Raw genomic sequence first — 14,640 nt, forward strand, 5'->3', positions numbered from 1 at the left:
TGCATTTCTGAATTACATAGTGGGACAAATTTAAGATTATTGAACACAAGAAAGGGTGAAATGATGTCTTCCAATGAGAATTTTTCGTACGGCTGGAGTTTAAATACCAGTAGAAAGAAACTCATATAATAAGCTTTCAGGGGCTAGAAGTGCCACTGTAGAAATACAGTCGTTATAAGAATATTTGAAGCAAATGTGATTATCTTCCCAGAACTCAGGTGATGCTATGATTTTGCACTGTTTCATGACCTCAGTAATTTTTCTTGGCATTTTGATTAGCACAGTTTCTTACTGTTCCTATTAAAAAATGGATTGTTCCTGGTCTGGCTAGGCTGACTCAGGTGACCTGTAAACTGAAACTGAGGTATCGTTTTTTAAAATTATTTTTATTTGCAAACTCGGCAGCTGAATTTCTCCTTTTTGAGACTGACTCAATTCCATATTAAAAAATTACCATGGACAGATCTACGGTAATTGTTTTCTAGAAATTCAAATTTGTATATCAGTTCCTTCTTTTTTTTGTTTGTTGGGGTCTGTTTTCCCTTGACAACATAGGTACTTCAGAAGCTTGTTTGTTTTCTGAAGTTAATTTTGCTTGAGTTTGGTTTCCTAGCATATCTCAGTTTTCAGATCAGATGGTATTCCCAGAAAAAAAAATCAAAAAATGAATGTGATACACACAGTATATATTTAAAAGCTGATAGTTTTCTTGATGGGTCATCAACTGAGAGCATACTTAAAAAATTGGAAAAAAAAAAAAACACAACAAAAAATAGCTCAATTTATAAATAGCATGTCTGTGAGTGTCATGTAAGTAGGTAACAGGAGTATGTTAGTATGTAATTCTTTAAACTTTCTTTTTAAAGTTTCTTGCTGTTTTTCCACTGCATGCATACTTAAAATAATACTGAATTTGACTTCTATCACCGAGTATATAGGATACTTAAGTTACTGGCACAATTGTCACTTCCTTCTCAACTATGATTTTTACGACAATGCATTTAAGTTGAAGGGCATTTCACCGTCAAGTGTATAGTACTTCTGGCTTAATATTGTAAAATGCTATGTTAAATCCAGCCTAGAGCCAATCTCAGTCTTACATGGACTGTAAATACTCCAAAGGACTGGAAGCATCAGGAAGAGAGAAAGTGGGTAAATGTACTCATATTTTATACAGTCTGTTGAAGATGGTGTATTGGTTTCTTTTTTTCTTGTTGCTGGCTAAGTAACACCAGGTTTATAATATCAGATGAGTAACCATTGTCCCTGCTTGGTTGAAAAATCCTTTAACAGTTTCTCCAGCAGATGATCCAGCTGCACGTTTTTGCAGTGTGTGTGTGTGCCCTGCCGTTCAGAACTTAGAATGATAGAATCATTAAGGTTGGCAAAGCCCTCTGAGATCATCTGGTCCAACCGTCCCCCTACAACCACTGTCACCCACTAAACCACGTCCCTAAGCACCACGTGCAACCTTGCCTTGAACACCCCCAGGGACGGTGACTCCACCACCTCCCTGGGCAACCTGTTCCAGTGTCAACTTGTGACTTCATTGCAATGTCTGCAGAGGGACACGCTCCTGCTTCTGCTTGGGTCGCTTTGCTAAATAAGGTAGAATGAGTTTGGCAGCTTCTGGCTTTCTCTCTGTGGCTGATCCAGATGGAGTGCTAGTTCATTTGCTCTTCCTTTGCTGGCTACCTTTCACATCTTTGAAATGTCTTTCCTACGTTTGGATTCTGTTGAATGGCTTGTCCAAAGATTATTTCCTGGCCTGTGTCTTCTTTTTGTGATCACACCTTATTGATCAGATCCATAAAAAGCATCCACACAGCTTAGGGAACAGTCATAGCTCCAACCACTGCTGGCTTCTTGCATCTTCCAAATCCAGTGCTTGTGATGAGTGGGAGCAGAACCCGCTCCCAGAATGGACACGGTGTCAACCATGTTATGAAACCAAATGGGGCTTCCTATGATCTAAATTTTCTAGTTTAGCTTTAGTAATTTTGGTGATGATTATTTTATTTTAACGAGGGATGGTTTCTGTTGTTCTTCCTGCTATGTTGTTTTGTTTCGGGAGAGTTTTAAAACGTTCGTTTCATAGTAGTTAAGCATGGTTAAAGGTTTAAAACAGTTAGCTTGTAGGTCTTTGTCAGGGGAATGTCTGTGGCTTTGCTGTGGCTTGTTTGATGTTAGTGACTTTTGCACTTAACTGCATAGTTTGCATACAGCACAGATTCACGGTTTTAATGTAGCTTTCGAAAGCATTACTGTTCTCCATGAACACTTGGAAAACTGGCTTTTAGATGTCTGTTCTTGAGAATGTCAGTGGAGGATAGTTTGAAATCGTAACTGAATGTCCTTTATCTCTTTCATGCTCTTGAGTTTCTGCATAGAAGTCGCTGTGTGTGCCATCTGGCATATTGTTTCCTTTCTGAAAGGAAAAACCATGTAGTGTTTTAAGGAGAGAGGTGGTATCTTGAAGTACTTGGAGACTTAAGTCAGTCCGTAAATGGAAGTTGTTTTATGGCAGCTGATTTCTACAGAGTTCAGTTAATTAAAAGAATTTATCAACTATATGACACAAAAACTATGACACTATTCTAAAAGCTATTCTAATTTCTTCTCATTTCTTTGGCAGACTTGTTTCTCAATTATGTTGTGGTCGTCTTCATTTCAGTTTCTGATATTTCTGAGATTTTAACCTATCTAACTATTTTTAAGTTAAAAGACGATAAAAGCAGTGATGAAGATGGGCAAAAGCCATGTTTTACTATTGTATTCTTACAGTGAGTACAAATCTGTGCTAGTACTAAGTTCATTAAAGTTCATTCAAAAAAATGTTTCTGCCAAGTTGATAGGACAGAGCTGTTACCTGAAGGGTAACCATGGTGTAAGCATTGAGTACGCTCTGGTAGAGGTTATAAGTCACCTTGGAGAAATGGAGTAGCTGGGATTGTGAAATTAAATGAGGGAACAAAGTGTCTCAACTTCAGGTTTTGTTTTTCTTTCATCCTGAAAGTGAAAAATATTATTTTATTTGTACTCATGTACATTTGTTTAATAACTATTACATATATCCCACTAAAGGGTTGGGATTTGAGGTTGCTTTTGGATCAAGCAAGCTGGTAGTTTATTGTAGAACAGTTCCACTTTGTGCTGAATTGGAATTATCTTTGACACTGAGAAGTAGGTTCATAAATGATAGCAGCTTTTCCTATAAATAACATTTATGCTGTCTTACAAAAACACCAACTGGTGGAATTCCAAATTCTGTGTTTTGACTTAAGTTGCAGATGGGTTTGGTGGTTAGCAGTGTGTGACTTGTGATAGCTAATTGAATGGACACCTGCATTTCACTGGAAAGCTCATTGAGGCTTTCTTTTGTAGCTGCTTCAGATACGCAAGTACGTTACCTTACGTGAAAACATTGATTTGTAACAGGAAGTAAAAATAGAGGAAACTACTGACTTGGCTTCCTAAGAGCTAAACAGCAACATCAGAAGCCCTAGGCTGGAGGGTGGTGGAAGCTGCCGAACATCGCACAGAGACTGTAACTTGTAGTTGCTCTCTGGCACGATGGTGGTGTGCATGTTGACAATAACCTTGGCAATTAGGAGCAGTACAGACTGCCCAAACTCCTAAAGTTTATTTTTAAAACTTGTATTATTTTAAAGTTTTCAGTTCTTATAATGATAATGAGGAGTTTAATCAGTTTTAACTCAATGATCAATTTTTCCTGCTCTGTGCAAAATTAAAAATATTCCTTCTCCAGGGGGATTTTATAGTATCCTCTTAGTTTTGACTTCCCTGTGTTAAAGTCGTGAGTGAGCTGTCCTTGGGCACTACCTATAGTAATACTGTGAAGCAGCGGTATAATTAGTTTTTGGATTTTAAAATGATAATATATTTCCTTCAAGCTGCTAAAGTAATGCCATATGCAATCATAGCACCATTTTAAAAATGATTGTAAATAAGATCTTTTTGCAGCTTAAGAAAAAGTTTTAAGTAATTTTTCCTTGGACAAATTCTGTGCCAATAATGTAGTTGAAGTTATTGCTAACAAACAAGTTTTCGTGTGTGCTGAAGCACGCTATACTAGAGTGTTTCTTGACATCTGATTGTATTTTTTACTTCTGTACGCTGTCAGAGTAGCATAGAATGAAGCGTTGTTAGTTGTCATGTGTTATGTGCTCATCTGAAGGGTAAAGGTCAATGACAGCAGCAAACTTCTCATTAGATGCTTTTAGTTCACCCCTAATAGTTAGTGGTAGGAAATGGTCAACAGGAGTATTTAAAGGTCTTGTCAGGCTTGGGTCTGCATTTTGCTCGATTAGCATTGACTCGAAGCTACGAATAATATAGTGGAAGACAAATTGATGGCAGTGTACCATTTTTACCTTTTTTTTTTCTTCTAGTGAGTGGTCGCTCTGCCCGTGTGTTCTGTGCGATGGAGGACCGGTTCCCGGAGTAGAATAGGAAAAGTAGTTTTGTCGCAAGATTGTAAGAGAGGTGAAATTAAGCCAAGTAGACAGGAGTTCTTTACTTAATAAAAATGCCATGCAGCTGGAGCACCACTTCTGTAAGGTGGTGTTGGCATAAATACGAGTGCGTGTATGTACGTGTGTGTGAATGGAGGACTGACTGCTGGGTGAGAGCTGACTGCTGGCTCACCTCATCCTTCTAGACCCTGGGAAGGTACCTAAACTGACATCACTGTTGCTTTCAAAATGATCTAAAACGTGTTTTAAAGTGCTGCATGAACTTTGCTGGTGTTTTCTTTTGTAGCTGATTGGATGCTGATCTATTGATCTGTAATAAAAAGAAGCGGTGGTCTTGGTACACGAGGAGGCTGCCTGGTGGCTTCTTGTCAGCAGAAGGAAGCAGCCAAGTTCCAGCTGGGCATCTGCCCCATTTGTTATCAGACCTTCTTAGGAACAGTGCTGTAGGAGCCTTTCCTCAGTATCTGCAGACACACTTGGAGCATGACGGATTAATGAAGACGGGAACGAGTGCTGGAGTTAAGGCAGTGTGGGCAGGGAGATGCCGCCTGCTGGTTTGGCAACGCTGCCGCCGTCGTTGCCTAAACCCCCCGTAACGCTATAAACGCCTGCACGGGGGGAGGTGCTCTTACCCAGTTTGGCAGCCATTTGCTGTCACCAGCTACTCCTGGGAGGCAGATGGATGGGCTGTTAGCCCTCGCCTACCAGCAAGCCCCAGTTAAGTGGGGTGCGTGTGGCAGCTGCAGCATCAGCCTGGGATCCTGGGGTGCTGCTGGAGGGCTGTGCGCGGCCACCGCACCTGGCAGCCTTGAACAACGTGATCGCTTACAAAAAGGCCGCTGCGAAGACGTGCTGGTGCCCCCCAGAAGTTAGGGATCTTACCCGGTTTTTTGAAGGACTCAAGAGCAGCTGGCTGCAGCGTGGTGTTGCAGGCAGGGCGCCTTTGGGCTTCCCCCGTCCCCTCAGACGCATCCTGATAACATTGCTCTGTTCTCCTCGATTCAGCAGTGTGCTCGGGTTAGTAGAAACAGGGGTTGCCAATAAAACCAGCAGTATTTAATCTATCTATTAAAAGCTTTCTTCTCTTCTAATACCCATGCACGCGGAAGACTCCGTATTAATGTCAGTGTGTTCCATCAGTCTTCTGGGCATAATCTTGATTAGTTTTTGGGCCACTTTCTTATACAATTATCAGCATGGAACATAATCTTTCGGACATCTTTATTTTGGGGCAGAGTGTTACAATATCTTCCAGCTTTTCAATGTGTAGACTTCATCTGCTGGCATACCAGCTTTCTTGTGGCAGCTTTAAGCATATTTTGAGACTCAAAGCCCTGACCTTATCCCACTGACTCAGAAATCTTTACTCTGTGTGTGTGTGTAGCCAGCCATGTGCAAACCTCTGCAGAAATGAGACCAAAAGCTGTACAGGGGGAAAATGAGGCATTTTGGTTATACCTTAGGGTGTATGCCTCAGTGACTTGCTTTCAGTCACAAGTTTTAAAATACTATCACAAAAATAGAAGTACATTTTTTATGATGATGATGAAAGGATGTATTACAAGAGAAGGCTACTTGGCAAAATAGATAAATAAATAGTCTCCTCTTATCCCAGGTATATGTTAAGAGTACTGTAAAATTCTTAGGGACTTGTGCAAAACCGCATTTTTACCTTTTCAAAAGCTGTAGTTGGCTGATAAGCTGAGCTTCTCCTCATTGCTAGGGGATAGCTTCACCAAAACATTTCATTATCGTTTTTACGGTGGTGAAAGCCAGCCACTCTTCTCTCCGCACTTTACTCAGGCAGAGCAAAGGACAAGATAATCCCCTTAGCCTGTTAAATGCTCCATTCCAGCTGGTAGGTGATAATTGCATTGTAAGGGGATTAGCATAGTGGGATATGCTTATAGTGTAATGAAAGCTTCCCTATAAGTGTGAAAGTCAGCTGGATACATTCAAGCAGTTTGGGACTTCACATTTGTATTTTATGGTGTTTACAGAAATGTGCAAGTTTCATCTGGAGAAGATGCACAGTACCTTTACGTGCCTTTATATGTGTTTAATAGATTATATATATATTTTTTGAGACATCAGTAGTCTAAATAACTGAAAATCTCGTGTAGGAATAGCGGAATAGGCTTTTGTTTAGCTGAAAATTTAGAGAATTTCTGTGATCACACCCATATTGCATTCATCCAAAGTGTTCGCTCTACGCTTACTCAAAAGTGCTGTGACTTTGAAATCACGAGGATAAGTTGTTAATAGTGTAGGAGCGCTCGTGTTACCAAACACTGCCTAGAAATCTTAGTCAGTGAAATTTGAATAAGCCACGCTCTGCGAGGAATAGCGGAGTAAATTTGTGGCAGTAAGGATAAGAGGATTTTGAGCTGAAAAGTAACTCCTGTTGCAGTTGACCAGAAAAAATGTTTTGAAATTCGGTCAATGTCAAGCGTGAGGCCAAGGTGGTGCAAAAGGACACTTTTAAGGTCTTGTGTTTTTCAAGTTTAGCAGATGCTGTCAGTAGTGATAGTAAATCTTACAGCTCAGAGCATTTCGTAAGCTAACTGCAATTTGCCTTTCTTATCTCGCAAGATGTTAAAGATCCGCGTGAAGGTGCACAGTGTTTGATTGCCTCCTGTTTGTTGCACTCTCTCCAGTCTTCTGTACCCTACAAGAAATGGGGCCAGCCACACGGTGCTGGCCAGTATGTGTCGTTTAGGTGCTTTGAACATCTGCACGGTGCTCTTAGTGTTTTGTAGCCAGGCGGATTAGCAATCTGACAGCAGTGCGTGTTTTTACGTAAATAAAAAGTCAGGTGCATAAATATGCACTGTTATGTAGCAGATCCTGTAGCGACATTGTATGACCTTACTGTGGGATGAAATTTTCTCATGAATTATGGCTCTGTGAACAGCTGCGTGGTTGCTGTTTCTTCAGTTTCAAGTTCGTGACTTAGCAGCTGTGTGTATGTGCCTCTGGGAGTAAGGGCAAAATAACATCTAGTGTATTTTTCTATATGGATGGATGCAGTAATTTTGCCAATCTTGATGTCACTGTTAAGTGTGGTTAAGCTCAACTCGCTCTTACTTCATCATAGATCTGACGGCAGGGTCAAATAGGTTTTTTTTTGTTTTGTCCTCTACAAAGTTGTGGTGTTGAGACATGGCAGTGATTTCATGGATTCTTTTTTTTGTCCTTTTTATTACTTTTATTTTGCTGTTTTTTTAAAGGTGACTGAGCTCTAAAGAACGTTCTTCAATTTTCTTCTTGCTGGCATGTTATCTGACATTCTGTAACTTTCAGTAAACCTGAGTGAAAGGCCATGGGGCAAACCAACACCCCTTCCAAAACCAAACCCCGTCCCCTCTTCCCACCCCAGTCCCTTCTGAAATAGATGTTTCTGTCAGATGAAAATCCTAGGTGGACTAGCCATTACGCTGGCAGTATACAGAAAAGATTTTTAGAGGAATTTTAAAATTTCTGAAAGCGATTTTTAAATAATCCTTACATACGTGTATTCAAAATGTATAATATTCAAGTACGTGGCAAACCAAACCATATGTAACATAGAATCTTTTTTTCTTATTCTTTAGGTGACAAACAGCATGTTTGGTGCTTCAAGGAAGAAGTTTGTAGAGGGGGTTGATGGTGACTACCATGATGAAAACATGTACTACAGCCAATCGTCGATGTTCCCACATCGGTCAGAAAAAGATGTAAGTCGAATAAGATTGTTTTTCATCTTTTAATAGCGGGGTAGTTTAAAGCACGTGAAATGTATGCGAGGAAGGGCTTCATCGAGTTTTAAGTTGTGAATGACTGTTTTCAGTGGCAAGGGATTTAATTTTAGTGTGTTACACATATAAAGCGTCAGTCATAGTCTTGCCAGGTTTTAGTTTTTTCATCTTTAAGAATTGTATTTGTAACTTAAATCGGATCATTGTTTATATTTAGTGTTTACATGTTGTCTAAAGTGTTTTTGTTCTTTTTTTTTGCATTTTTCATTTTCAACTCTTTGCTGTTTCTGACAATGCCTTGTGCAGCTTGTTTGTCTGCTCAAGTAGTCTAAGTTAGGCGTTTCTCACCTCGTAGTGGTACAAAGTTACAAAAACAGTTGTTCTTAAACATTTTTTCCCTTGGTAATGCGTTATTGTATGTTAGAACTTCATTGGCACTACTTAAACTATTTATTATTAGAGCAAATAAATAAGCCAGTGAAGTATTTCCATTTTATGTGGAGCGGCTTGTGGGAATATATGGGAGAAAAAGACTGAAAGCATGACTTAAAGTTCATGTCACCTGAAGGTCAGTAATACCATGGCCAGGTAGGCGTGCATTTGATCTCTGTACACAGCGTAAATGTTGGATTTTCTTTTATAACTAAAAAAAAAGAAAAAAAAAAGCTTTCCCATCAGATTTTTAAAAGGGTGTCATTGCTTTAAGTCTGCTTCCATGGCTGTCCAGAAATATGTATGGTTTAATAGCAAAGTGAACGTAGTCCTGATAGACCTTGACCTGTGTAAATTTTATAAACAGCCTATAGAAAATGTTTAGTTTAAATTATTCTAGCTTTTCAAGGATAGGATGAAATCGGTCTAGAGCCAAGGCTTTTTTTTTTATTATTTAAAGATGAGTGGTGCAAAAAATGCTTAAATGAAGCTTTCCAATTCTGTTTCGTAAGTTACTCTGGTGAGTTTGAGAAACCTCAGGTGAGCTAGCAAATGATTGACACACATAGAAAAGAGTAGCCTATTTAACTTAATTTTCTTTACACTTATTTCAATTACGTATGTGCATGTACCACAGATGCACGCAGACATACAGTGGAATATTTGTAATGCTGAGCGTACTTTCCTTTCTGCACATTACCTCAAGGTGCAACCAGTACTCTCAGAAACCATAGATGCTATTAGATGCTGTTATTCCAAAGTGATTCTCAGATATTAAATTCCCACTTCTAGATTTGATACATTTAGGGAGAAATCATTAAGATGTGGTGAGAAGGGTAAAGCGAGAGACCATGCCGCATGGTCTACACAGTGAAAGCTGATGCTTGGCACGTTGTTGACATGGTGAATGAGTGTTTTAGTTGCCTACTCTTTCTGTAGGCAACGTTGCAGAAGTGGATCTTAGGATGGGACTTCAAGAGAAGGAAGGTGGGTGTTCCAGTCACCAGGAATGAGAAATCCTGAAAGCTTGTGGGAGAAGTGAACAAAATGGGGCATAGAAGCTGCTGTAGTTGGCAGAGAAGAGTGATGGCGTACCAACAGGAAATGGAAGAGTGATTTTTGCAAAAGCTTTTCGAAGTTTCATTTCCAAATCATTGTTAAGGGATTTTTTTTCTGTGTAGCTTCACTGTTGACCATTACAACTTTGAGTTTATGCTTATGAAATCTTAAAATATTACATGCTATTGTAACAACTTTTTAAAAAGTCGATCAAAATAAATATGTGGTGGTGCTATTGATGTTGTCTTGTACACCTTTGATCACTATGTACAGTTTAAATGTATTTTATGTATTACTTGTTCTTTTGGTGTCTCATGTGGCTCACAGCAGTTGAGAACATCTGCAGAGGTGGTTGTCTTTTCTTGATACTGTCCCACCAATTTTGCAGCTTTGAAAATGTTTTCCAACTAAAATTAGTCACACTCTTTTTAAAATACTTTTTCAACTGGAGTTTTACAAAAGATGGTGTTCTGTGTATGAAGGCACAATAAATATATTGATTGTGTTGTTATTTGGATAACACTTACTACTGACAGACAAAAACAAATTTTCTCAGAATTTTCAATGAGTAAGCTAATAAAGGATCATGTTCAAAACCTGGATCCAGTGTTACGAACACCTGGTGGAAAAAACTTCCAGCATTCTAGATTTTGAAACATTTTTCAGTCTTTCTAACTTGACGCTTACATTGAAATAGAGTATATCAAAATGTGGGGGAAAAAAACATAGAGGAAATTTGGGGTAGATGAGTCAACAATCACTTTTATATTCAGAAAATGCAACTGGCAATAAAAAGACTAAAACCTAGCACACACAGTCTGTTTGCAACAGTAATTGAAAAATTGCACTGTGTTTTTTGTAGTAGAGCTGTCTAAACATTATGCCGTTTTTTGCAATTTAAATTATTCCGTCTTTTCATCTTCAGTTTCTTGTGCGTCTTTACTCAGAGCAGGTAAAACTTTATATAATGTACTACAGGTTTTAGATACAAGTCTGTAGAAATTGAGTTAGGTTGATTTTGTTGTGTTTTTTTTTTCCTCCAATATATCATCTATACATACAAATCCCTGATCAATACATGCTTCATGTATCCTGTAGAGCTGTTCAACCTGAGAGAGAGTAGCTCTGAGGGAAGCTCATTGTGTGTGGCCTCCTTAAATACTGCTCTTTGGGAAAGGCTACAACTTGGTGGGAATTTGCCATTGTATTGAAGTGATTAGGTGGTGGTCGATTTTTTACTTTGTGTAACTTTATTGAAGTGACGAATTCAGACACTGTAAAAGTTACTGCTTTCCAAGGAGTTGTTACTGAGTTACACGTTTGCATTCAAAGCAGAAGAACATACTGAAACCTTCCTCAAATTTTGAGTAGAATAAGGGTGGTTGTACCAGATAATCTTGGAGGTCTTTTCCAACTTTAATGATTCTATGACTCGAGTATTGTGTGTGATTTTAGGTGCCACAGCATAAGAAGGACGTAAAACTATTAGTGTGTCCAAAGGAGGGCTATAAAGATGCAGAAGGGTCTAGAGAGGAAGAGGTATGAGGAGCAGCTGAGGTCCCTTGGTTTGCTGAGCCCAGAGCAGAGCAGGCTGAGGGGAGGCCTCATGGCGGCCTGCAGCTCCCTGAGTGGAGTGGAGGGGCAGGCGCTGAGCTCTGCTCTCTGGGGACAGCGACAGGACCCGAGGGAACGGCATGGAGCTGGGACAGGGGAGGGTCAGGCTGGGTGTTAGGGAAAGGTTCTGCACCCAGAGGGTGGCACTGGGACAGGCTCCCCACGGCAGTGCTCACAGCACCGAGCCTGCTGGAGTTCAAGAAGTGTTTGGACAGCGCTTTCAGATGTAGGGTCAGATTTTTGGATGATCCTGTGTGGGGCCAGGAGTTGGGCTCAATGATCTGTGTGGGTCCCTTCCAAGTCAGGATATTCTGTGACTATTACTGCAAGAATAATTTTTTGCATAAAGGTTGAAGCCTGTTTTTCTCCTTACTTTTGACAAAGTTTGTTCTTGTGAAGTGGCATTGTCTTCAGGTTGAGTACAGTGATGCCTTGCACACAGTTTTACAGGGTTGGGAATTTTTTCAGTATTAAAACAAGGTAGAAAGAACTCCTTTAGTTGGAGATTTTTATTTTTTTCAAATTGTGCTAGGAAATAGTTCTTCACTTGCTAGGATAGAAAAAACACTAGGAAGCTGTCTGAAAAAGATGTGAAAAAACATTTTATGCCTTTTGATGAACTCTTTTTTTATGGCACTTACTGATTTGGTATTCTTGTGACTTGTTGTTTTGGCTAATTCAAATTTTAGAAGAATTTTCTTTATCTGAAGGTAAAGTAAACTAAGTAAAGGCTTCTAAACTCATCTTAAATTTTGAAGACTTCTGACAAGTGGCAACAAGTAGCAGCAAATAGTTTAGCAGATATTTTTATTTCAGAGCCTTATTCTAGCTAAAAAATGAAAAGCTTTCTCCTAATTTGCCTTTTTTCACTAGGGAATACTGTTCTAGACAGTCGGGATTTATATGCTATTTGAAATGGAAAAGTTGCATGTTGCTTATCTACACAATTGCTTCTAAAATCATATGGCTGCTGCAAGGGTCTATTGTTCTGAGAACAAAAGAGCGGTTCCTTAGATTTTATTCAAGCTATCTAACACTTCCTCTTTACTAAAAAATGCCACTTTTATGGGCGGCTTTGCCATGAGTCATCACAACCTTGCTGTGATAAGTAGGCAAGTGGAACACAGTATAGCCATGAATGCTCATTCTTTGAATTCTGCTGCACTTAGGATGAGATAACCAGGTCAAAAATCCAAGAAATTGCATATTTTATTGGACTTGTATAAAATGACAGTTTAAGACTTGGCTTGAAGCAAACATAGTACTGTAACTTGAATTGCCAAGAAGGGGCATACTGTGCCCACAAAATAATTACAGAGCTTATTTGTGGCCAGCATTGCAAAGCTAATTAAGCTGTCTCTGTACTCAGATCATTTTAAGGACAGGAGTCCATGTATTTTTACTTGGATAGAGTGATAATGATGGAAATTGGTAATTTGAAGTCTTCATATACTTTTGAACCTAATGCCCTCAAATAAGGGGAAAAATGACAGTAAACTTGGGACCCATTCAATGTGAATTTCTTTGATTTCTCATGTATGAGAATGCAAGACATTGCCCCTGCAGGGTTTGACCAGTCTGGTCCAATCCATTGAGGATGCCTAATATATAAGAACAGGGCAACATTTTTCCCTGGAATGGATGTGCAGCCTTCAGTCTTAGGCAGCTCAGGGACTTGTGAAAAAGAAGTGGCAGTCTACCTGCAAAGACCTGTCGTAGACTTATCTTCCATTGATTTGACCATTCACATTTGAAGCGGTTTTATCAACCACCTCTTCCTGTGGTAAGGAGTGCTGAAACTAAAGTATGCTTTATGTCAAAAAGTATCTTCTTTTGCTCTTAATTGCAGGTACAAGTCTGATTGTGCACAGTCATGCCTTTTAATGAAGGTCTGCACAAAATGTGAGAAAAGTTAGATTTTTTTTGCAGTGAATGCTTTCCCTGTTTCTTCTCCGATTGCTTTCCTGTTCATTTTTTCTCCTAGTTGCTCAACAGATGATAAAGGGCTCATAGCCGTATAGTAATAATTCTTCCAGTGGGTAAGTTTGGGTAAGCTTATTCTCTTGTGTAAAAAATAAAAAATCTTAATGTTTTAACTGATTCTGGGCTTTCTCAGTTGAGACCCGATGTTTTTTTGCAGCTCAGTTCTTTCAAAACGTAGCTTCTTGTGAAATCAAATATGTTTTAACAACTGGAGCAAGTAACGTCAACCCTGCAGATTAGATTTGGCTCATTGCAAGTATTAATGTGGCTCCATGACACAACCTTTCCTGGACTTTCCTAAAGTTTGGATAAAATTTGGATACTGAGCATGGTGAAATGGATTATTGATTCTGGGAACCTGCTTTCCAGAGGACTCTGTCCTCCTTGCGTAGCAGAAGTGTGTTCACCATGGATTAAATTCAGGTTTTCCTCTGTTATGAGACAATTGCAGACCCAGTGGCATGAAGGGAGATGTTGGTATTGTTGTCTTGTAATGGAGAGGATGATATTACAAAGGGGTCGTCAGAAGATTTTGTCGAAGCATTTTCCTGCAAACTTCTTTTAAAGTAACTTGTAGAACCTTTACATAATTTAGTGTGTTGTCAAAAATACGGCCTTATAAATGCGTGGTACTTTTACAATAGGTGAAAGCACTGAAACAAGATTAAGGTTACCATGGGGATTGAGATCCAGAATCTTGCTAGATTTGGGAAACCAAATGTGGAAGGGTTTAATCACTCTTCTGGAGACATCTTTGGTTTAGGGTTGCTGAACATTTTTCTAGCTTGACTATGGACTTTTTCATGCTATTCTTTAGGATTTTGAGGAATCCTGTGGTGTCTTTTTTCCAAAGGCATCTTACTTGGCATTTGCCTTAGTCATTGCATGGGAATTTGTTAGCTTAGTCAGTCATAATTTAACTTCAGATGCTGCACTTAGAGTTGTTGTGTTTAAAAATTCCCATGGAATCCTCTTGTATCAGAAGGAGCAGTCGAAGCACTGAAGCTAATGCTGGTGGGTTTAATTGAGCTAGTTTATATGAAGATAACTTTCATATTCGGAATAGCTTTGATTCATTTGTGGATAAAAAAAAAAGAAAGGTTTATTTTAGAAGAAAATAAATTAATGTCTTCTATTATAAATGGAAAATGAGTATTTTTGTATGCATTATATTGCATGTAAACGTACTCATAGGTTTGACTGAATAGGGAGTTCGTTCGCCTTGCTTTGTGAGGTAAGTTCCTTGAAGTGTGAGATGCAAAGCAATGGGCTTGCATTTTACCTTCCCAGAGAGTGATTGACATGCTTGGCATCTTACA

At 39.1% G+C, this 14,640-nt stretch overlaps 1 protein-coding gene across 11 annotated transcripts in view; it reads left to right on the top strand.

Moving 5' to 3' along the window:
- The window catches only part of CNOT2 (CCR4-NOT transcription complex subunit 2), a 92,949-nt gene that overhangs the window by 45,211 nt on the left and 33,098 nt on the right, over positions 1-14,640 (top strand). For 6 of the 11 annotated variants that reach the window (XM_040553199.1, XM_040553191.1, XM_040553226.1 and 3 more), the window contains 2 exons: positions 8,090-8,212; positions 9,605-9,652. In XM_040553199.1, coding sequence (XP_040409133.1) covers positions 8,102-8,212; positions 9,605-9,652 — 159 coding nt within the window. In that variant the 5' untranslated portion in view covers positions 8,090-8,101. The remainder of the gene's footprint in view (positions 1-8,089; positions 8,213-9,604; positions 9,653-14,640) is intronic. The other 5 variants (XM_040553254.1, XM_040553262.1, XM_040553218.1 and 2 more) reach the window with 1 other exon arrangement.

Source organism: Cygnus olor, chromosome 1, assembly GCF_009769625.2.
Source record: "Cygnus olor isolate bCygOlo1 chromosome 1, bCygOlo1.pri.v2, whole genome shotgun sequence".
Lineage (NCBI taxonomy): Eukaryota > Metazoa > Chordata > Aves > Anseriformes > Anatidae > Cygnus > Cygnus olor.